At 37.3% G+C, this 24,174-nt stretch overlaps 1 protein-coding gene across 11 annotated transcripts in view; it reads right to left on the reverse strand.

Annotated features, from left to right (window-relative positions):
* DPP10 (dipeptidyl peptidase like 10) overlaps positions 1 to 24,174 on the reverse strand; it is a 494,333-nt gene that overhangs the window by 19,338 nt on the left and 450,821 nt on the right. For all 11 annotated transcript variants that reach the window (XM_080599345.1, XM_080599346.1, XM_080599344.1 and 8 more), the window contains 8 exons: positions 21,388 to 21,485; positions 14,801 to 14,924; positions 12,589 to 12,627; positions 10,922 to 11,029; positions 6,559 to 6,650; positions 5,095 to 5,142; positions 4,279 to 4,400; positions 428 to 475 (listed from right to left, as the gene is read on the reverse strand). In XM_080599345.1, the coding sequence (XP_080455471.1) occupies positions 428 to 475; positions 4,279 to 4,400; positions 5,095 to 5,142; positions 6,559 to 6,650; positions 10,922 to 11,029; positions 12,589 to 12,627; positions 14,801 to 14,924; positions 21,388 to 21,485 (679 nt within the window). The remainder of the gene's footprint in view (positions 1 to 427; positions 476 to 4,278; positions 4,401 to 5,094; positions 5,143 to 6,558; positions 6,651 to 10,921; positions 11,030 to 12,588; positions 12,628 to 14,800; positions 14,925 to 21,387; positions 21,486 to 24,174) is intronic.

Here is a 24,174-nt window from a genome sequence, read left to right on the forward strand (position 1 = left end):
GTAGGTCAGATTTTATGACCAATCCTCCAAGGACTGTACTTTACTTCAAGATAATTTGATTATAACTCTAAAAAACATCTCTAAAACTATGAAGGTCTGCAGTAATGGCAGCATAATTTACATAGAAAGTGAAAGGGATGAAGACCAACCTGCCATCTAATTAACTCAGGTGTAAATAGAAGGTGAAAAATAAGCACTTAGTATAAAATGCATCTGAAAAGCCTGGGAAAGTTTTAGTCATTTGATTGCCTTCTGTCCATATCATTTTCAGATGTGTATGTTGTTAAAAGGTAAATAATATAAGTTTTTATGAATGACACATCTGTTAGTTTTCATTTACTTGCAACCGTCTTCCCCTCCTCCTCCACGGTCCCCAAATCAATCAAGGACAAATACGAAATATACCTATTCCATAAGGAATACTCACTTTCACTGTTACTCGTACTGTGCACACTAACGACTGGAACGCCTGGGCCTGTTTTGAAGACAAGAAAAAACAGAGGAAGTATAGGGTGGTTAGTGCTCGGTATTTCAGTAAATAACAAAGAATGAGAACACAAGGAACCTCGTAAGGCCAGATCCCGCAAGCCCTGTACATATGCTTGACTTAAAATACAGCAGTAATTCCATCAGTGTCTCTTGGGAAGGACACGGTTAAGGCCAAGGACCAACGGTGTGAAACTGAGGCTGCATTCTGCATCTTCAACAAGCAGTCTTAATCCCTGCACCTAGAAGGAGATTTTTTTTTCTTTTTATCTCTATGTTTAGCAACAAGTGAAGAGTATAAAAATTAGAGGCACTTAAACGCACTTTCTAAAATATAGCAGTTTGACATTCCAAAGCTGTAACTTTAGGTTGATGGGAAATTGAATTAATGATAATATCCACTTATATTCTTTATGGAAAAACTACAGAGGTGTTGAAAAATTATCACATATTTCACTTAATTATCTGCTCAAGAAGCTCCTTTAGTATCTCAGCTCTGTAATAGCAATGTCACAGTTAAATCTAGGTGTAATGTAATTTAATCTTACTTCATGAGTTGTCCCACTCCCCACCTCCCCCAAACATGGAATTTGTGCAGAGGAAATTTAGATTTATCTCGGTAAGACAAGAGCTTCAATTACATGCAGGTAGTCACTACTGGGCTAGGAAGGATGATGCAGAAAATCCAAAATGCCTGAGAACCCTATGGCAGATAAAGATATGGACCCTCCTTTGAAATTAGGATTTTCAACTCCTTATATATTCCCTGGAGAAAAAAAAAAAAAAAAAAAAAAACACCTTAAGAACAGTTCATGGAGAGTTTAATTCATGTGTTTTGAGTCATCCTGAGGAGGTTGTCTCCCTCAATTAATTGTGGCACAAGCCTAGGGAACTTAAAAACCTGAAATAAATAGCATGATGCCATTCACAGCCTCCGACAGCCTCCACTGAAGATTTTTATCAATTTAATTCTCTGCTTCAAGGGAGAATATTGACAAAAATCCTACAGGAAGATTGCTGACAAATCAAAGTTTTCTGCCTTAGCTTTTAAAGAAGAGAATTTCTTCAGTTGTCCTTTTTTCTTCATCTTACTTTTTTTTCCAGTCCTTTTTACTTCTTTTAAATGTGTTGTTTTGCCCTGAATTCCGTTTTAAGAAAAACAGTTATTCAGAACATGCCATTTTTGAGGGGAAAGCACTGGCATTTTCCTTGCTATCTCTATTTATCATCCTAAAAAAATGGAGGGGTGATGCCAGATTTTGAAATAAATACATAAATAAATAAATAAATAAAGACATTAAAGGAGATTCAAAGCCAATCAGAAAGGAGAAAGACTTGTGTTAAAGGCACTGTATCATTCAAAGCATTAAAGTTTATCGGAATTAAGCACTCTTGGGTTTGCCACTGACCTCCTATAACTAACACTAAGCAATTACTTCCTTTGTGAATTACTCCCTATCTTATTTGAATGGAGAGACTAACATCTGTCAGTGTCTATGAAGTGCTAAAGGAAAAATCCACAAGCAGGTTAGAAAAAAAAAGCGTGATGCTTGCCAAGACTGAGAGGCTGAGAGCTGGTCCCCCTTCTACCAGACTAGAAATGAACACCTCACTCAGGAGTGTCTCTGGAGACCTTCTGGAGATGGATACAACCGGTATACTGAGACAGATCTAGCTGAGGGTAATTAAGAAGAAAAAATTATACTAATAAATATGCTTATGGGTAAACAGAAGGAGGAAGAAACTTGTACAGATCAAACCAGTCCAGAGTTCCCCATGGATTTTTGAATCTCTGGCGTAGACTTGCTTTCACAACAATTCAGACAGGCTTTTTGTTGTTGGAAAATGAGTGTGTATGCACGTAGATGTGGTGTCACCTGTCTCCTCAAGTTAGTTTACCTTGTACACTTGCAAGCAGTTCTGTGGTAATGTTGCTGTCAATGATAGTGTCATAGATCCACGCCATCACAGGCATTTTACAGAGCTGTGGCTGTACAAGGGGGCTGCACTGCTGCCAGAACTGTCAAGCACTGGCCAACAGAAGATAAGACTTCTGAATAATCTTAATACACATTAACGTTAGAGGTAGGAGAAAAAAATGATGTTGTTTTATCATCCCTGCCCATCACGCACAGCTTAGGGCAGTCTACTGGTTGCAGCTCAGTGAAGTATAGGTTTAACCTTGGAGGAGATCTGCGGTCTTTCCAGCTCAAACAAAGAGTTGGAATCTCCATAGTCACTGGAAGTCATGAACTTGTGAGGAATTTCATGTGCAAGCTCCTACTGGCATCCACAGTTTGATACCAAAGGTACAAATTAAAAATTACAAAAAGGAAAAAAAAAAAAAAAAAAGCTATGTTTTTGGGCTCTAGGACATTGCTGACTCAGAGCAAAAAACTCTTCCCAATTTACCAGTGCTTCGCTGACTCAGAGCAAAAAACTCTTCCCAATTTACCAGTGCTTCTTCTTGCAGGAATCTGAGACATCCCCCCCCCCAGGGACTGTGCCAAGCACAAGGGAAAACTCTGCTTAAGTAAAAAAAACTCTGCTTAATGAGGAGCTCATTACTGGTGCTGTCTTTACTCAGATAAGGGCCTCAGGATTAGCTCCATAACTTCTGCCGCAGCTTTAACCATGTATAAACCATACAGTTGGTATATTTATTTTTTATGATCAGCTATGTATTATAGGTGCACTTCTACCAAAAAACAAAAAGAACAACAAAAACACACCTTATTTTAGCCAATATATATTCATAGTTTGTTCAAATAGATTCAATTCTGAAGCAGGCAGATTTTTATTTATTTATTTATTTATTTTGTGTTAAACCATGTATAGTTGCAAAAGAAATGGAAAACTGCATGCGAATAGAATGGGCTAGTCACATATATTTCAGATGACGGGTTCTACTATTTTCATTCTGATGCTAGTTGAGCAAAAGTACTTGGGGAACATTGTCTGTAAAATACTACAAGTTTCAAGGTTGATAGGCCTAGCTATAAACTTTATCATTGATTGTCTCATGCTTTTCTGAACCTCTTTTTATAATCTCACTTATTTATCAGTGTTTATTTCCTGGGTGTAGGTTATAAAATTCTCGGTGTGGAATGGCTCTAGTTTTCTGTTTGTACGTACCAGCTCTGAACTGGTGCCATTTAGTGCTACTGGAATGCACCTAGCAAAAAAAGCTAAAAGTTATTTATTGCAATTCAGTTGATAAAGAGGATCAGTTGATAAAGAGGATCAGTCTATGTGGATTAAACCTTACTTGGTTTTTGGTAGATACACACATACACATATATATACATGCATGTACAGATGAGTAGTACAGATAGATATACTATACACATATATTATATCCATACACACACAGTGTTACAGTGTTATATAGACATAGTGTTATGGTAAGAAGGCCCTCCTTGTTTTTAACTAGTAATAGTTGCAGAAGATCAATCCCAATACATAATATAATGAAGTTAATTGGTCCACTCATTGTTATGAACCACAGTGCCATCACTATAAAATCCCATATTTTTTGTAAAGGATTTTTATTCAGGGTGAATTTAAAAGTCAATGTCCTTTACTAGGATTGAAGCAGCTTTCTGATATCACTTGTTTATTTAGCTTTTACACAGAACATTCTTACTTATTGTTTTGCAATAAGCTCTGTATAAAACGTTGAGTAATCCACTACTGAGCTAAATGTTAGACTCCAGCCTAATGTGCTTCTCAAAGGAATACATTAACTCAGAAGGAAAGACAGTATTATTACAAGCTATGCATTTGACCTACCTTTACAGTGCAGTAAAAAATGCCTATTCATGGGGCTAAACTTTGCACTGAAGTATGTGCACTCGTCTTTCAGGAAGTTACACGAGAGGCACTGACGATTCAATGATCCCACTGTTGATACACTGGGAAAAACAAACAAACAAACAAAAAACATCAGAAACATTTTCCATTGGAATAAAATACAATAAACCAAGAATTAGCTTTTCAAAGTGACAGAATTTGTTTCACTCCCAAAACCTGCCAAACTATCACCATCTTAGTTTGTGCATGATGTAAACTGTTTTCAAAGGATTGAGTGAATTACCATTCTATAAACTCGGCAATGTGGATAGGATCCAAAACCTACCCAAAGCAAGACTGGGGTTTCAATAGCTAACAGTGCCCTGGAATAACAACATTAGCAGGACACCATGAAAACCATCATTAACTTCAGATTTAAGCACTGAGGTTTGCGTAAGGAGAAGTTTTTTTGTTGTTGTTGTTGGTTTTTTTTATCTGTATTTGGAAGATTTTCATCAGTTTTAAAAACACAGACATATTACATAATTGCCTTTTAGTCCAGCTATTTCAATGGTTTTAAAGTGCCAGTGAAGACATAAGCGTAAAAACATTTTTTGTGAAAATAGTTTCCTTTTTTTTTAACATAAAACATCATCAGCTTTTCTAGTTTTGAAAAATTCTGATTCTTTCCTTCTTACAGCTTAAGTGTACTCATTTTTACATAGTCTACCCAACCCCCAAAGCAACAATTATGTCAGTTTAGCACTTGTGGCTTGGGATGAAGATGCTGTTAACATAGCCACATGTACTTCTTACCTGTGCAGCTGTCTTCCTCTTGGAGATTCTTCAGTGCTTAAGAAATAACTGCACCCAAAAGACGAAGAAAGTTAAACTCAGTTTGGTAAACAGTCTGATCTGGGTGATGCTTAGATTGGTGCAAGACGTAATTACAATTATTTCTTTTTACATTAGAAACTCCCAAGAATAAATTAAAATTTTGTATACAGAATAGTTATTTCAGATGTTATATGATTTCATATCAAAACAGCAATAAACATAGTGTTTCATGGTTTCTGTTCAATTTCTGTAATATCCAGGAGTTCCAGTACCAACCAGGACCCATTTCTGCACATAACAAATACAGAACAAAAAGTTCTTTCTTCACTCCAAGAGTTTGCAATAGAAATCCAAGCAGCAGAAAAAGGTCACATTGAAATTATATCATAAAATACAATAGGCATTGTGATACCCAAAAGCCTTTTTGAGCTGTAGACTCTTTCTTCTACCTAGAGACAGAAGCTAGCACCCTGGGGAATGCTTTACAGGCAAGGTTATGTGGGTGGAAAGCGGCTTAGTAGAGTTGCTGCAATAATACCAAGGCAAGTCCTTGGTGTGTCCCAGATGACATTCCCAAAAAGCTTCTGCTTGCAAGGCAGAAGGAGGGTAAAGAAGTCCTCTCAGGTGGTCGAGACAACTCACCTGCAGTCTGCCATCTCTCTGCAGGCTGAGCGCACCCTGTGACTCTGGAGATGACAGGCACTGTTGCAGCCACAAAATGTTCTTGCTGAAATATCATTTACTTCAAAGAAAGTCAGGATTGGACATGTGTATTTATTTTTTGCTGTGTGCAGATAGATACAAAGGCTCACCAAGATTCACTAAAGTCATCTGGGGCCTTCAGACGTTGCGTGTCAGTTCTTTACTGCTCCCAGGAATCACCAGTTATGTGGTGCATTTCCTTTCCACTGTAATACCAAGTGGAGCTTTGGGAAAATTTCTCTTTCTTTGAAAGATCTGGGTGAAAATCATGGGTTTGGATAATGCTTTCCATATCATTCGATGTTAAGAGTTTGAGTCAGATCATCGAAGTCCAGAGACTTCACATGGTAACCAAGCAAGCTGGAAAACTTTAAGTATTTGGGGTTTTATCAAGTACTAAAAATTTGGTATGACTTGATTTTCTGGAACCCAGGAAAAGGCCACAAAAATGTTATTACTGCTGCATTGTGCATTGATTTCTTGTATTTAGAAACCATAATGAGGCAACTGATGTCACAGTATGTTCTTTTTCCTTCTGCATAAAGACACACACAGCAATACCCTGGCAGATAAATTGTCTTACAGCTGCATTTTATGTACTCAGGAGTGTACAATTTATGATAATGCTCAAAAATGAAAGAAATATTGTTGATTAATTTTAGATACACTATTTCCAGTTAAATGGATTTCGCTTTAATAACTCAGATATTTTTATAAACAGACAAAGAGAGTAGTGCTTACATCTTTTGAGTATTTTCATCATATGCCAGAATTTTAATAACTTCCCAGTTTCCTGATGTCAGGTGTCTCACACTGATCTGTTCACTTTTAGCCTGGAAAGAGATGGAATATATTAACTTTCATCTTACTTGTTACATTTTTCCTTGCCTAGCAGGATTGTTTGTGCATGTCATTACTGATTAGAGCTTTTTAATCTTTAATGTACAACATCTTTAATTCACAAAATCCACATTTTGACAGGCTGAACTTTAAGTATCCTTTCTCTCCCATATATAAAGTTTTCAAAGCCATTAATATCAACACAGTTTCCATCACAATTTTTCTTTCAGTTGCCCATATGCCAACAGATGATAGAATTCCTATATTTCAAGCTAAGGATCTTGCCACTGCACATATTTTATTTCTCTGTTTTTTTTTTTTTTTTTTTCCTTTACAGAGGCATAGCGGGGGAATCTGACTCAGACTCCTCTAACCCAAACTCTGCACCAGGGTGTGCTCACTAAGCTTTTGTGTTTATTGTCTGCTTGTAGCAAGCTAAGATTACCGAGATGCTGTACCAACAGCACTGTCATAGAGATTTCCCTGCCTCCCTCCATGGGGAATGCAATACACCAACACGGACACAGAAGTTCACAGGATCTACATCTCATCAAAATCCCTCCTCCAACAAGCACTCTGCAGAAGCCTCTCTCTATCTAGAGCATATAAGGAGAGTTTAATAGCCACTGAATTTTGGCAATTGAACCAAATCCTTACAAGTTGGGTGCTTGCTCCCTCTCATAAATTGTTTCTATCTAATGAAGAATGTGACAGCATTTTTTCCAGCAAATGCACCAGGAACTGAATTAGGAAGCAACAGGATGCAATGCACATCTAACCTGAGGCAAACCCAAACTCTCTGGCAGCAAGCAGCAGCAGACTCCTCACCACACACAGGTTAAAAACCATGAAAGCTGGGAGTAAGAAGCTCACCTGAAGGTGATTGAGAATGAAAAAGGTAAAATTCTTGCTTGGGCTGCTGCCTATTAAAACTTCACTTCTTATTGTATTACAACATAAACACACTTCAAGTGTTTTTCTGTACTAGGCCTGGATATAAAAACTCCTAGGTTTTCAAATTCAAGAAAAACTTTGTAAAGAAAAGAGGTAATACTTCAGCTTATCTTTCAGCCATACTGGATGAAACTTCCAGAATTACACAGGAGGTCAGATGGAGGGTCTAATGGTGCTGTCTGGCCTTACGCTCTGTGAACTTGGAGCACCAATCCATACCTGATCACAGTGGCCACAGTGGTTATGTGTCCTACAAAAATCATAAAGCCAAACACTTTTTTTTAATACCTCTATTACTCAACCATATCCTGTAAACTCTGAGCTCTACACCATCAGCAGCAATACCTAGAAAGCAGAAGATACTCAAGGACTCCTATGAGACATGCCTGGTAATGGCAAAGCAAAAATGTGTCCCTTAGAAGTGATCTGTTTTCTAACAGATACTCGAGGAAGAAATGGCCTAGTAACTGACAAGTCTTGCAAGTACCAACTGAATTCAGGACGCTGTACTAGGTGCTGTACGTATGTTTATGATGCTGGCTCCTGAATTCAGAAAAGTTCTGACAATCAGCGACGTCTCCAGGAATGACTAAACTACCACTTTATTATTAGTGACTGTTTCCTTTCTGGAAAGAAACGAGCTGCACATACTGAAAGAGATATTTAAATACGAAAATCACAGAATCTAACAAGAAACAACAATAAAAAGCCCAGCCAAGTGTTAATAAACATGGTTATTTTTCAAGGTTACAGCCATGATACATAATTTATGAAGCTTGCAGGAAGTTCTTGCCTTGATCCATTAAAGTCACTTTATAATTCTTCTCTTGTGGTCAGAAAAAAGACTTTCTAGAGTTGTAAAACCCCAAGTAAGAAATTTCTGGATACATAACATATGATTCAATCCCATTTTGAGGTTAGTTTCTTTTAAATATTTCATAAGTTGCTAAAAGCATTTGAACATAATAAAATACACATCTAGCCCTCTGCATTCAGACAGTAAATAATCTATGATAGACAACAACCTTTAAACAGTAAACCTCCCCCTTCAAGAAGGTTTAATTAGATGCTTCTGCTAACCTGCTTTGATTATATCATTGACACACGCTTTTCTAAAGTGCTAAGAAATGCAGCCCAAGAAAGACAGACCACCATTTGTTACTACTTGTGCTGAAGACTGACAAACAAAACCATGATTAAATGAATCTAAAGCAAGCCATTAAAATTTACTTTTGTCACTGTATGTACACTATATACGTGTTAAGTCATCGTTCGTGTTGGGTCTGTAAAATCATTTCACCTTTCCTGCAGTTTGAACTTTAACTTCAGCTGATTTCTGTTAATGAGCTGGTATCTGTACCAAATAATACAGAGAAGTGAGACAAATTCCAACATTAACCGAGCTCCATCATGTTAAAAATGCGATCACGTGGGTACCAGCGGCCTGGTGGCTGCTTTACATTCTGCAGGGCACCCGTCATGCCACCGTGGCTCTCACAAGGTGTGACAAACATCTGATGGGACAACAGACTTTATGTGTAACGGTTAATATAATTTTTATGCCTCCATGTTTGCTTTAGAAATAATGGACAATCAGATTAATGCAGTGTGTAAAACACATCATATAAACACATTTCGAGTCCTCCATTGCCCTGTACCAGCCCCATTACCATGCAGAATGTTGATCATTGATGAATAACGGTTGCTACCTGCAATATCACATTTCCTTGCCTTCCTAGGAGCAGCTATATACTTAAATACAAATTTGACATAGGTGGTACAATTTAGACTTGTTTATTCATGATTATAGCAGTCAAAACAAATTTATTTTTTTAATTATTTTTGGAGCTGCACAGGACTCAGGGATCTAATTCTGCCTACCAGGGATAGAATACTAAACTCCTAATCATAAGCTTGACATTAAACATTATTGTACAAAAACATGCATTTAAAAGTATGTGTACATTTAATTATCTTACTGAATAAGAGTTGGCTTAATCTGTTGTTTAAATATTTTCACAAATTAGGATGAGGTTTCCTGGGTTCTTTAGGAGTAAAAATATCAGATTGTACAGGTTTAAGGAAAGTTTTATTGTATCTGTAACGTCCTTGGGAATGCTGAAAGTTAATTATAAGATCTACATCATTATTATTATTATTATTTATGTTTTTTAAGATACTTATTCATAATATTTGGAATGAAGCCAAAATATGACCAATTGCTTTGTTCTGGTGTGAACTTTGTATTCCTTTAATATACCTTTACCCGATTCTCATCTGAGTTACTGTATTCTTTAGAAGATAGAATTTGACATGTCTTTGATCCCTTTTTTGTTCTCTGATTCTTCCTCAATATATTTACTCTAGTGAATGAGTATCTTCTTGCTTCTTCAGGTTAAAATTCCATTAAGGTTCTTTTGCTGTCTGCAGTATACTGTGAACATATTTCAGACTTAATAATGTTCACACCAGAACATCGTCATAAAGGGAGATAATAGAGCTGCCTGGTGCCAAGTCTGCTGTTTTGATGTTTTGGGTACCTTGATAATCCCTCCTGTGTCATATGGCTCTGCTAAAGCACCTGGATTAATGCTCTGCTGATTTAAATAGATGCCTTGGAGTGTTCTGTTCCAGGGCATAATTTCCTTTATTAGGTCATCACAACTTCATGCCAGTGACCTTCAAAGTCATAGTACAAATGTATCTTCTTTCAGATTCTTCTTTGGAGAAGCAGTGGCCCTGGGAAGTGGAAGCCACTGGAAAATATTGAGATGGGTAATAAAAGGGTCCTAATTTTTGCAGCATTATAAGTTTTTGGTATTGTTTCCCTCTCTTGTTGTGTGCACACCCAGAATTCTGAATATTCCCAACCAAAATTTAAAATTATACATATATGTTTATAGTGTATAGAACGAGGGTAAAAAAAAAAAAAAAAGTATTTCTGCAGGTCTCTTGAATTTCTGTGGCTATCAAACATTATTATTGACAGACAAGTTTAACAAGAAAACATCTCTGCTTGGCTATAGAGGCACAAACAGAACATGAAACATTCCAAAGAGAATACTTTGGAAGTACTTCTCATTTACAGATCTTACATGCCACCATAGCACATCCGTAAAGAAAGAGAAAGAATTCCACTAATTCTGCAAGAAGTTCTGCACAGAGTGTTAATCTGGACAGGATAAATGACCATATACATCCACAAAACCAATGTTGAGACTACTGAAGTGCAAAGTCTTTGCTTGGGTCAGATGTTCACAGTAAGAATCCCACATAACCTCTGGGATATTAAAAATAACCAAAAACTTACCTGAACTAGAAACATGGCTATGTGGTGAAATTCACCCCGGCCTCCCTGCTTCACTGGCACAGTCATGAAGAATTTACTGCCATCCCTGGAGAAAACTGGTTCTTCGTTCTGTAAATATAAGATTGCTTTAGTTCATCCATCTTTCCATTACACGTTTTAGATCATCCTGCTTTCAATTAAACTTTTTAAGAAAACATCATCGAGTTTCTTGATGGTTTGTTTTTGTTGTTTGCCATGCTCTTAAGACAAATGGAAAAAAAAAAAAACCTTAGATTTTAAATATATTCTGCTAAGATTAAAAACAAAACAAAGCAACAAACAAAAAACAACAACAACTGGTGGCTACAGCTACACGTAGCACATGCAGGTAGTTACTATTGTGTTTCCAGTAAAAGTTCTGGTAGTCTCACCCCTAATGCATTGCAATTTCCTAGGACACATTCTTTTACAGGCATGCAATCAGTGACAGAAATAAATCCTACTACGGGTGAAAAGAAAAAATGTTTCCAGGGCCTGGGCTCAGAAAAACTTTACCAAGTACACACTTAAGACTCATTAGTTTTGATAAAGTTGTATGAAAAAAAATATGCACATTGAAGTGGTATTCTGAATCGTGGCCTTACCATAAATTGTAGCCTGATGTGATACCATTTCTCCATGTCTAACTTTACACAGAAATATTAAAGGAAAACTGTTTTCCATAAAAGCATAGATTTTTTAAAAAATGATTTCTCATTTGCACACTGCAAAATGAAGCCTGAAATGTATTTTAAATAGAATGTATGTCATCCATTTATTGGCTGGCTCTTCTGAAGCTATGAAAATGGAACCATTTGCTGACATATTAGCTCAACATATTGTTCTGGGTATGAATTTAGAAATATTCCCATTCTTTCCACTTTTAGCCCATATGACCTCTAATCTTTGAACTCCTTTGTGCTTAATTTGATAAAATAATAACAATAAAATAAAAGACCACCACCAGAAACAACAACAACAAAATATCAGCAGAGTATATAGGATGTGTTGAAAAGGATTTGTTTTATCTATCTTTAGCCATCTAACACTTATGTAGGTACAGCTGGTTGTCCAAGTGCCTGCCAACTCAACGCAAAGAGATCAGAAACTGAAGGGAACATTGCCTCTGAAACCCAGACAGGCGCCTCAGATCAATTGTCTGAATTGCTTTCTAGAAATGTGCATCTTATTCCCCCAATGACATGCTAAATAGCAAAATGTCTTGTGTGATGTTAAGTGACAGGATTCCCACTGCCAAAGAAGATGCCATTTGAATGTTTACACAGTCACTTCTGTAATCCTCAGCTGTAAAAGTAAAGATCCTAAAAAGTAGCAAATTTTAGAAGTATTTTAATAGCTTTTAAAGTATTTAAAGTATTTGAAATAGCTTATAAATAAATAAAAATGACAACGAAGCAATGAGAAAACACTTCTTTACTGTGAGGGTGACAAAGCACTGGCACAAGTTGCCCAGAGAGGTTGTGGAGTCTCCTTCTCTGGAGATATTCAAAACCTGCCTGAAAGCCATCCTGCGCCTACTTGGCAGGCGGGTTGGACTAGATGATCTTCAGAGGTCCCTTCCAAACTCAACCATTCTGTGATTCTGTGAATTACACATTATACACCCAGAAACAGCATTTATACCATACCTGTTTAGGAAGCCACAGGTCTGACTGCATTTCGTATTTCTATAAGAGAAAAAAATGGCTTTTATGGAATGGCCCAAAAATATTTCATACATTCAGCAAAAGGTCCTTAGCTATTTCATGCTTTTTTTCCTACTGTGTTACAATCTTCACATCTCTTCTTTGGCACTTACATAGAAATGAATGATAATTTAATTACAAAGTCATCTGCTTTATTCTGAGTTTTTGGTAGAACACCACAGGGGACCTAAGAATGCCTTTTTCAATCCTTTTTGATTAGCTATCAAGAAGCTTTATGCATGCAGTCCTATTTGTTTTTTACCTCTAGGCATCATCTGACAACTGGATATATTTTAGGTTCTTCATCAACACTGGGCAAACAGCCAGCATCAAACTCAGAGTGCAAGACCTTTAGACCTTTTGAAATCACAATCCCCTTCTTTAATGGTTTGTAGCTTGGTGTCAGTGACGAGGAAAAAAATAATTTTTTTTTTTTATTGGTCATGCTCATATTTTAAATCATGCTACCTAAAAAAATAATAAAAAATTATCGTGCACACATTGGAAAAAATGTAGAATGTATGTCAACTGTTGTGAATTGTCAGTCACACTGAGGTAATGAACATTTCTTAGCTATAGAAGCATCTGTACATACATGGCCTGAAAAATGAAAAAGCTGTGGCTACTTTCACATCTGTTTTTATACAGCATTTTTTGGAATTGAGAACATGCAAAATGATTTTAAAAGGGTTTACAGTCGAAGAAAATGTTTAGAAATGTTAAGAATTGAAATCAAGTGGCATGATAGAAGGCTATAATCCCACATTATGGCCTTTGCTCATCCATTACTGAATTCAGAAGCATCACCGTATCCTAGTAGATGCAGCATAAGCACAGCCCAGGGTTACAAACACGAGCCCTGTCTGAGCTGTGCTCACTGCACTGCTGGCCTTGCTCACCCACCTCTAAGGCCCTTCTCTGCACTTTATTTCTTCTGGAGTGGAATTTCTCTATCCCTCCCTCTTATATTATGTCCTGGATTACAGGTCCCTGGATACCTACTTCGGATAAATCCAATTGACCTTGGAGCACATAAGGGTTTCCTTTCAGAAACAACTGCTCACAGTGATTCACTTAAATCACTTTCTTAAACTGACTTTCTTAAAAAAATAGATAAAGAAATAAAGGACGGAAGACTCACAGGAACCAGGCAGCAATCCAATCAACAAATATCCATGTTCACAACCTTACCCCATGGTCTAGGGACTAATGATCAGTTTCTGAGTCAGGAAAAGCAGCCTGCACTACGCAGCAATATTGCATAGAAGCAACAAGCTTAGAACTGATCCCTAACACTTTTACACGTGACTTCAGTAGCAGACAGATGAGAGCCTTTTGACTCAGAGGCCAGACTTAGACATACATTAATCACTCATAAGCATCCACACTTCCAAATTATACCCCCTACTTCGGAGCATCTGTTGTTACTGATATTAGCATGGATAGGCAATATTTGTACTTTTAGCTGGTTTAGGGAAGAGACTATGACTCAGAACGGAAAAGTGCCCAGCTGCATTCAAGTTGCGAGAGTGACTGTGAAAATGGAGAGAGGTACTGAAAGATTGTCAGATGTCAAAATCTGGGTCAAAGGATGTGATGAGGCTGAACTCAAATAGAAAAAAGTATTTCAGCTTGGATTATTCTCCAAACTGAAATATCCCTATTGTTTTTCCATTTTATTTCTTTAAAGTTATTTAATTCTGCTGTTGAATTTGCAGGAATTATCAACATTTTCATGTTTTCCTTAAACGTATGTAAGCTGTGAGAGACAGAAAGATCTGAGATGAAACTCTATGGGGGAAGAGAGGAGAAATCAGACAGCATGAAAATATCTGGAGGAAGTCAAGCTTGCCACTGCACTAGCAATATCCTTAGTACATGATGTTCAGCAAATGCAGTTTCCACTGAAGTTAATGAAAGAACAAAGCTGAGTAATTCTGAAACTGTCACTCAAAGTTGCTAATTGCATAAAATCATTTCACCAGATTTGGAATTTTCTCACATCTCTATTTCCTCTCTGTTGACTAATTACATTCAGCTTGCAACTATGGCATCTGCAAACTGATTTCCAAAAATATATATTTTTTTCCTGAATATGAAAACAAAATACAGGAAGAAACTTTGAAAGGAAAACTTGGGAAAAAATCTGACTTACCCTACTGCAAGCCCCAGTTGTTGTTTCACAGACTGTAAGGATAGAGATATTCTGAGGTCTGTTTAACCATCTGACCACAGCCTTGGTGTTGCTTACCCATTTCACCATGGTGATGTAATATTCCCTAAGTAAACAATGAAAACAAAATGTTCAGATCGATCCTATTTCAGATTAGACATTAAAAAGACATACAGTTCTCCAAATACTGAATAAAAAAGTATGGATGTATTTGTACTGCATGACAGTATCAGCACTAAGGGGTGGAGATAAAAACAAAACAAAACAAAAAAAATGCCCACTGTCTGTGTTCCTGGAGGCAATAAGCAGGAATGCTCAATCCTAGTATTCTGTTCCCCTGGGATATTTGTAGTCTGTTAGCACCTCCTTCTCAGACATTTCTAATACATAAACTGTACCAACTGGAAACATATACTTGTGTAACATATGTCTGCAAACACACATAAGCCACGTACTTGTTGGCCAGCTTAAAAAGCAACACTAAATTCCAACAGAAAACAGTATTTTCAAAATTGCTTCAGAATATACATATTTTTGCAAAAGAATCCAGTCCAGAAAAAAAAGTCTGTAATGGGCAGGTGAGATCACTTTAGAATGTCACATTATAAAATAACAAGTATTTTATTATAAGACCTCCACAGAAAACAAAGTCTCATTAAGTGTCCATGCGTGTCAGCTTCCATTTTATCAAATTGCTCATAACATCGGACAAATTGTCTGTCCCTCCAGGCCTGCAAAGCAAGGGAGGCTTCCTAGTTAGGGGCTAATGGTATGGAGTATCTGCCTCCTTCCCCCTCTGCAGTCACACCTTCATAAGGCCGGTGACTGTGCGTACAGAAGCCTGAAGACAGCCAAAATGATACGTTCAAAATACATATTTTCATGTATTTTAAGAACTGCCTTTTTCTCCCTGTACTTCAGTACCACTGACAGCATCCACAAGATAAACAGCATCCACTGACCCCAGTGCCTGAATTATCCCAGAACCAAATTTTACAAAACAGAGCCTGAGCATTTCCATTCAAAAAAGTCTGCAAGGAGGGAAGGAAACAGGAGATTTAATCATTCAGAATGCAGCTGATATAGTAACTAATTGTCCAAATCAAACCATATCATCATCTTCCATCACTGACATAAACTCCGTGATCACTGAAGTGAAAGCAAAAGATCATTTAATTTTTTTTTTCTCCCCTCTCATCAACTATGCATACAAATGTGTTCAAATGTCAATAAATTAGGACTTGGTTTATCAGGAGTGTAGTATGGTGTATATATATGTAACAAAACACATCCTCCTGAAATTAAATACTGCCTCCAGGTAATATTCCTTTATAATTCACAAATTTCCAGTTAACTTGTTTCATAGACACAGTGCGCATACACATACAGAGCAGTGATGTTGTTGCCCATCAATAGATATAACCTTGTCAAACTCTGTAGCAAAAAATCATGTTTTATTAGACTGACTGCTACAGTTGAATATAAACAGAGAAGCCTTCAGGACAAAACATGTTTTAGTTCTGAGGAAGCTGCTGTCTGTATCTCCAAACTTATTAGGTTGTTTTCAACTGATCTATTGTTCTAGTAATGAAAATAAACTCTCTCTCTCTTTCCCTTCAGGCCCAAATACACAAATGGACAGGGATTACTAGATCTAGAACCTCTGCATTTGTACATACACAAAGTTTCCTCACAACATCACTTTAAAGAGACTATGACTGCTTTCTGGACAAAGGACTGAAGCAAATCATGAAGTAAAAACTACACTAGATCCTCAGTCTGAAACCATTTAACTAGGTGCTCTACAGTACTTTGCATGTTCAGAGCACAACTTCCATTCCTCTTCAGGAGCATATCTCAAGTCAGACTGATCAGTCAGTACTGATGGAGCTTGTACAGGACTCACTTTATTGCAAGTTGGGTTTAATCAGGCGATGCATAAAAACAAGAGCTTCAAAACACCTTGACCAGACTGAGAGATATTCCTATTTTATAATTAGATATAAAATTCCACATTTTATATCTAAATCTGTTGCTTGGCTTCAAATTAGCCTAGGGCAATTAGATAAGACAAGCAATCTAAAGAAAGTACAGCTTTCCCTTAGGAAACAGGAACATAAAATGTATACAGCCAGTGCAACAGAAGGAGCTGGAACACCTGACAAGAGCCGTGGAGGTGCTGCAACACCAAGACAGGTGACCTCTAGGGGCCTGAAGGGGATGGAGTTTATTCAGTGACGGAAAAATCTCCAACTGTAGCTGCTAAGAAAGCAAATGCTTTTCCTGACCGTACAACAATTAGATTTTTTTTGAAGACTTGTAACGTGGTGAAATCTGGACTCATTTTTCAGTACTGATAAAAAGCATGTTAGATATCAAAAGTGTTTATCAGCATTTGCCAAACTTGAAGCCCCCCCCCTTTTTTTTTTTTTAATAATTCTTTCTTATAGAATGTTTTTCATTTATTTTGATTATCTCAACTGAGATAATCACAGTTCTGGGGAGATAGTTGAGCAGTTTGCTAAAACATTTAGCATCACTCAAGAGTGTTCAACACGTGTTGTTTCACTTGTAAGTAGTGGGTCTTGTTCAGCCCCATGTACAGAACTTGCATTTCTTTCCACTGAACAGGAAAGGGAATAATCAATAAATACCTTGGCACTGCGTGGGAAAACTTCAATAAAAAAGCCTGTGAATATACTTTTATCTTGCAGTCTTTGGCTGAATATATTAGAGCCATTTGCTAAAAGGTATGGCAGTGAATTAATCCTTTACATTAACCTTGTGAGGTAGGCATTGTTATTGCTAAGTTACAGAAGAGAGGAGGGAAAGAAGCTTGAAAGAAGTGACTAGACAGCATATTGAAGAAAAAGTGAAAACAAAACCCTGTTTTTTTAATAACAAATTGCCCCATTGCATCTTTCCCACATGAAGTTAGAATCAAATAAGCTTTCTTTTCAATAGCAAGGCTGCCAGAAATATAAAAACCTTTAGGGATTCATAAACTGATTTCTACTAGACGTACATAAATACCCAAATAATTTTGTAGATTTAGAAATGCATAGATACAGAAAAAAATAGTGAGGGTTGGAAGACTGTTATTTATGTGAGCTGAATTTATTAAGTGTCTCCAGTTCCATTACAAAAGATTAATTAAAAATCAATTAAAATGTTTGAAATTTGCCATACAAAATCCAAAGGGTCTGACTGTATATTTCAGTCTCTTTAAAAGCAGGCATATATGAAATCAGAATGGAATATATGGAATCAGAATCATCTACCATATTTTTAGGCTTTGAAACTTTACTGGAAAAAAATAATAAAAAGGACTAACTTAATTTCTTAAAGTGCCTTTTAAAATGACATGGTCAGCAGTGTCTGGGAATACTGCAGAGCCAATGCAGTTTCCTCACAGTGGCTGAGTACAGAGAAAGTAAACAGCAGATGACCTCCACACTGAGACTTTCGAGAGCCAATGCACAGTTCTAGTAGAAAAATCTTTTCATCATGTGTGGAGGCACAGCTGTAATCTAGTAAATCAACTACCTTCTTTAATGTGGTATTTCACGTTTTCTCTGTATTAATGATTTCCACTTTGTAAAAAGAAAGGTGTTTTTCTTCTCAACGGGTCTAAAATCTAGCATGGGGTTTGAAAAATCATCCTACATAATTTGTTAATATCATATTATCAACCTTTTATCTAAATATCATGAGTTACTAAGATTCTTCAGGTGTCCTAAATTACAGTGGTTTGAACTGACCTCTTGCACATCACACTGTTTTTTTTTTCAAGATTTGTTGCAGAAAGTATTAGCTTTCCAACTGGAACTTCAGGAGCTAGTGGCGTATGAAGACACACACATTTCACCTCATTTCTATATTGGCTTTCTAGTACTAATGCAGTACAAAATCATGTTTGCTACTGAAGAAAACATAACGTAATTGTACACATGGAATAGAAATACCAAAGGGATACCTGAAATTGCACAGAATACAACCACATGTTAGAAGAAAGTCTGAGAATCTTTTTGTGATATTATCAGTGCACAGTAGAATAAATTTCTCCACAGAATAAAACATTAAGGAGGAAATTTAAAAATTTGCCACAGCTTGGGCTGAGCTGTTACTTTTTAGGGTTATAAATAATAGAAGCCCCATTCCCTACCATTTGTGTTGTTTCTCTGAGCTGGAGTATATCTGTCCCATAATAGGAGTTGGTAATGACTTGTGCATTATATATTTCCAAAATATGTCTACCCTGAAAGATCCACAAAGCTATATATGACGGTGTTCCCTTCCATTTGATTGTGAAAAGCTATTAGAAAGGCAGTGAGAGGGAAAAAAAAAAAAAAAAAAAAAAAGATACTACTTTCATTTAAAAAGCTAATACTTTAAAAAATTCTCCCAACCATTATAGAGTCCAAAGACTTCCACTCTAGAAAGGTCTGTTCAAAGGTCACTCCTCATACCTGCATATATATTGATATATGGATACGTGTGTATGTATTATATATGATGACCTGACACAGGTCGCTTGTGACCAAGAGTTACTCAAATCCAGTCAAAATGCAAAACTGGCAGTATACCTAGCTTGCACCCATTTTTCTAAATTTTATAGAACAGGAGTTATACCGCTAAAATAAAGATGAAACTATTTTTTTCCAAGTTTAAATAGTTTTACTCAGCCTTCTGACAAAGCAGCAAACCTGAAATTTAAAGGAGTATCACTGCATATTAGAGAGAGCAGAGAACATGAATATTATTTAAATTAAACTGCTGCAAAACGTTTATAAAGGACTCAAAAATCTGGTGAATATGCCCCTTCAGGATCACACCAGAAATTCCACAAACTGAGATAGTGTTCAGTTTCAAGACGCAAAAAAGGTTTTAAGATATCAATATTAATTTGTTTGATTTTACTTTTATTTTCAGCACTTTAGGGAGCAAGAATGGATCTGAAAAATGTGAAGTGAAACCATCACATTTTCAAGATTATTTTTTTCCTTGGGGATTTACATACTGCTTTCTCATTTCACTTCTTCAAATCTTCTGACATTTAAAGTACCATTTTAATGCTGTTTAAGTGAGTGAAGAGGCTAACCTTGGTAGCAGAGAATCTCTTTAAAATCTTATACTAGCATTTTAATTAATGAGGTGTTAGCAAACAGCAGGAGATTTTATTCTGTTTTTCAGCAGTAGTGCATCAACAGAAAGAAAATACTTCAAAATGCACAGTGCAGTCAAAACAGTTCCTTTCACTAGCACAATCAGTAAGCATTCTAGCTGACATAAATAATTGCAAGACATAATTCACTACTGTATTATTCCTGCACTGTTTGGATACCTTAATTTGTGCAGAAGAAAGCTAAACCAGCTTAAAATAGGTGGCGATCGTTGTGAATCAGTACCCACTGTTACTATCCTGATTGCTTTGGGAACAGTTACTGTAAAATCTTTTGGCTTTTGTAGGAACTGCAAGAACAACAACCTATATGCAGAGGTTTTGTTTTTATTTTTGTTTTTGTTTTTTTTTTAGCTAGCAGTGGCCCATCATTTTTGTGATGAAAATCTTTCTTATTTCTTTTTCTTCCCCACCTGAAAATGCCTGGAGAGAAGAGAGGAAGTGGTACTTCCCCTGCCCTTAGACCTCAGCTGTGCCTGGACTGTAGCACCTCTTTGATTATTGCTATCGTATAACAGGTTAGGGCTAGAAGATCATTAGCATGTGCACTGAAATCACAGTGGGAATTTCATCAAGATGTCTGCAATTCTACAAATTGGAATATGCCTAAGGGAAAGGATGAACATTTTTTTGCCCTTAAAGAAAAGTTTCGAGGGACCTCAAATGAGGACAGGTAACCAGGAGCTCAGCTTAAGATAGTAACTTTAGCAGGAGAGTTACCATTTACAGCCAGACCTCTTTACAAGTGCTCTTAAGTAAAAGGGACTCTTAAATTGGCTCCATGGTCCTGAAGCACAGTTTCTCCTGATGACCCCACTATCAGGCACAGCACAGCCCTTCTTTCAGTCTACCTGGTGGCATTGCATCTCACCCTCTGCCACCTCCCTGCATCCATCAGTTATAGGTTGAAACAAAACTTTCCAAAACCTACCAGACTTAAAAAGTTCAGAATATTCCTCTCTAAATGACAGAACATCCTGATTACGTGTTCTGTGGTACAATTCTACATTCTGCAACTCCATTTCACAAACTGAAAGCAACAAGTTGGCACACAGCAAGTAAAGGCAAATGCCATAACAAGCTCAGAACCATGGCAGCATTCAGACCCCTTGGCGATATCTTCGGATTCCTAATTTCATATATTTCAAGAGAATTGAAGCTTCTCAGGACATCAGAAATGAGCAAATTCCAGGTCCCTGAGTTTTCTAAGAGGAGCATCAATCCAATACATCTGTATTTTATTTCACCATCATTATGTCCAGTCACGAGAACAAAGATAAAGTGCATTCCAATCAAAAGTAAGTGTTGTGCTGAAGTAAAAAGGCAACAATTAGCCTGAGTCATGTTAAATCAAACACAAATTCCACCAAACAATGAAATTAAATACCTGGATTTAAAGCTGTCAGGTGGCATCAGTTCCAGTGTATGTGCTGGTCCATACAGATTAACTACAAACAGCTTTACTGTTGGGTTTGTTTGACCTGCCTTTGAAAAAAATATATAAAAATAGGAGCTTTAGTGGCACTGAATCAGTGACAGCTAAATAGGTTCAATCATTAACATAATAAAGTATGTTTACAATAAAGAGAAAGCTCTGAACATAAAAAATCACAGCCATACAAATTACATAGATAAAAATGTGAAGTATTAATCGCATCGTTCTCTCACTGCCCTTTTACTTCGGCAGATCTTCTGACCTTCTGGTGCAGAGCAAGGGAACAATGCTGAAAGTAGTTTGACCCAGTTCTGTAAAGTCAGCTGCAAGAATAGCCAGCTCCTAAAAGAGCAGTCAGACCCAGCCTGCAGCAAAGCCTTTTCCAACCCCTATTGCTCTTTTTCCAAAAGACTACTCTACTTCCAATTGAGATAACATCCCTCCTCTTCCTCCATCTCTTTCATTATCAGTTTCCCCAGGACTTCCTCCCCTGGCTTGCTGAGAAGAAAATCTCTGGTTTTGGTACTGTTCAGGACCCTGTTGTTTTGGCAAGCTAGCTCGAAGAGAAACAAAACACTTATTGCTAAAGGAGAATAAAATGGCAGTTTGATATATATACAACAGGAAGACCCTGATAAATCCTGAGGATCTATAGGAAGCCAGGACTCGTCCTTCTCCCAGTAACACAGCTCGTTACTAAGCGGTTCTTGAGATGAAGAGAAAGGACTGGTGACAGAAAGCAAGGCACTGCAGGACTGGCAAGAATATACTGCTAGTCCCACATCTCCCACTCAAGCCCCTTTTTTGTGAAAGACACAGGAGTCACACAACTGCATTGTCTCTTTAGGATACAGGGAACGGCAAGTGTGTGCTTCAATGGAAACAAGCTGTTAATATTGGAAGGGAAGGTAATCATATTTAATCATAATAACCTACAAAGCTGTATATCAGACTCTTCACAGGTATATTTACAAATGCAAGAGGGCGTGGTTGAAATATACCCACATGTTTCCTTTAGAAAGTGGACTTTTCTCAAAATATAGACAGTCTGAATGCTGTGTACACTTATTTCTGAGTGGTATGGGGGAGAAGAAAGTGGATACGTGTATTTTTTCTAGTGCTTAGAAAAGTTTAGAAAATGGATTTAACTAGATTCCTGGACTTTCGTTCATAAAAACTTTAAAATTTGCCTGAAAGAAACATGGTCTTTCAAAGGCATCCTCCACATGAAAGCAGCTTATACAGATGCAAAACTGTGGAAGAAAACCACTGACAGATCAAGTCCTTACTACACAACTGCTACCTCCTTTTATCATTTGAACTGTACATTGTTTGCATAGTGGCATCCAAGTACTCCCACAGGGAGGGCTGCCAAGAGTAACTCCTATCTCCTGTATGAGTACAAGTTGTAGAGAGACCCTCTAAAGCATGCCTTCACAGTGGGCACAGCCAGATCCTGGGCACGAAGCACCGAAGCCTGGCCCAGCTGTGGCACCGGGTGGCTGTGGCACGGGACTGCCCGTGAGAGGTCCGCTCAGCACTGTCCTGCCCCAACGCGCTGCCTCTTCTGCAAACAGCCACGGTGTGTCTTAACAGCCAAAGAACACATACGGGTGGCTTACACGTGTAAAGGGCAGTGTCGTGACATGGGATTGGGGACTGAAAATGAGGCGAGAGTTGGTACCACTAACGGCAGTTCTGGATCCTTTGGGCAGGAACTGCCCTGTGATTACCCAAAGCAATGGGATGTGCACTCACTGCCCTTGCAGGGCACACAGCAACGGTCATTTTGTATGTTTTTTTGTTGTTGTTTTGTTTTTTGAGAACATCAGATATTGCCCCGGTTATGCTCACAGGGCCTCAGATCAGCTACAGCTCTACAGCAGTACTATCAAGCTTCTGGCTTGATGCAAGCTCTGTCCCAACAGCTGGGGAGGTCCCGGGGGTCACAGGGCAAACATCAGCAGTGCACGCGGTGTGCAATGGACTCAGGCAGCTGAAGGTAGTTGTCCTACACAAGCAGCCGACTCTCAAATTCACACTTTTCCCTCTACAATGAACGGACTCTCAGCAATCTAAATTGCATAGGCATTGTATAATAATAACAACAACAACAATAATAAATTGTTCGGAAGTGAAAGAACTCTAAATTGAAACCCTACTTTGTTCTGGCATATACAGATTATACAAAATATAACTTCCTCTCTCATTATTTTTATTTTTTTTAGTGAACAGTCTGGGCACATGGACATGTACGCACAGGTACATGTTTCAGTATTCACAAACACATATGGGTTTCATTTTATTTTTTAATCGTAGTTATAACTTTCTCTGATGGTTTCATTTTATAATAAAGACCCAACCTTTTTTCATCTATGTAGCTCTACCACAAAATTCATCGCCAATTAATGGTGTTTAATGTGTAGCTAGATTGGCATTAAATTGAGACATTAAATAAAGGTAATGTTTTTTCATTAATGAGATTACTGAGATAGTAGTGTATCACTTTTACGCTGAATTGCTAATGAAATGGAATTTCTCATTTCTTGTTTACAAAGCTCATTTTTTAAAATATTCCTTTCTTTTTTCTTTTCTCTGTCACTCAAGGCTTTTGTCTAAGAAACCATGACAACTACCTCTGAAAACACCATTACTTTTTATTTCAGAGTATTATTTCACAGCACACATTATATTTATATCATACGTACTATTTTTTCATAGTACCTGTTACAGTCTAAC

The sequence above is a fragment of the Anser brachyrhynchus genome (assembly GCF_964034855.1).
Source record: "Anser brachyrhynchus genome assembly, chromosome: 7".
NCBI classification, from domain to species: Eukaryota; Metazoa; Chordata; class Aves; order Anseriformes; family Anatidae; genus Anser; species Anser brachyrhynchus.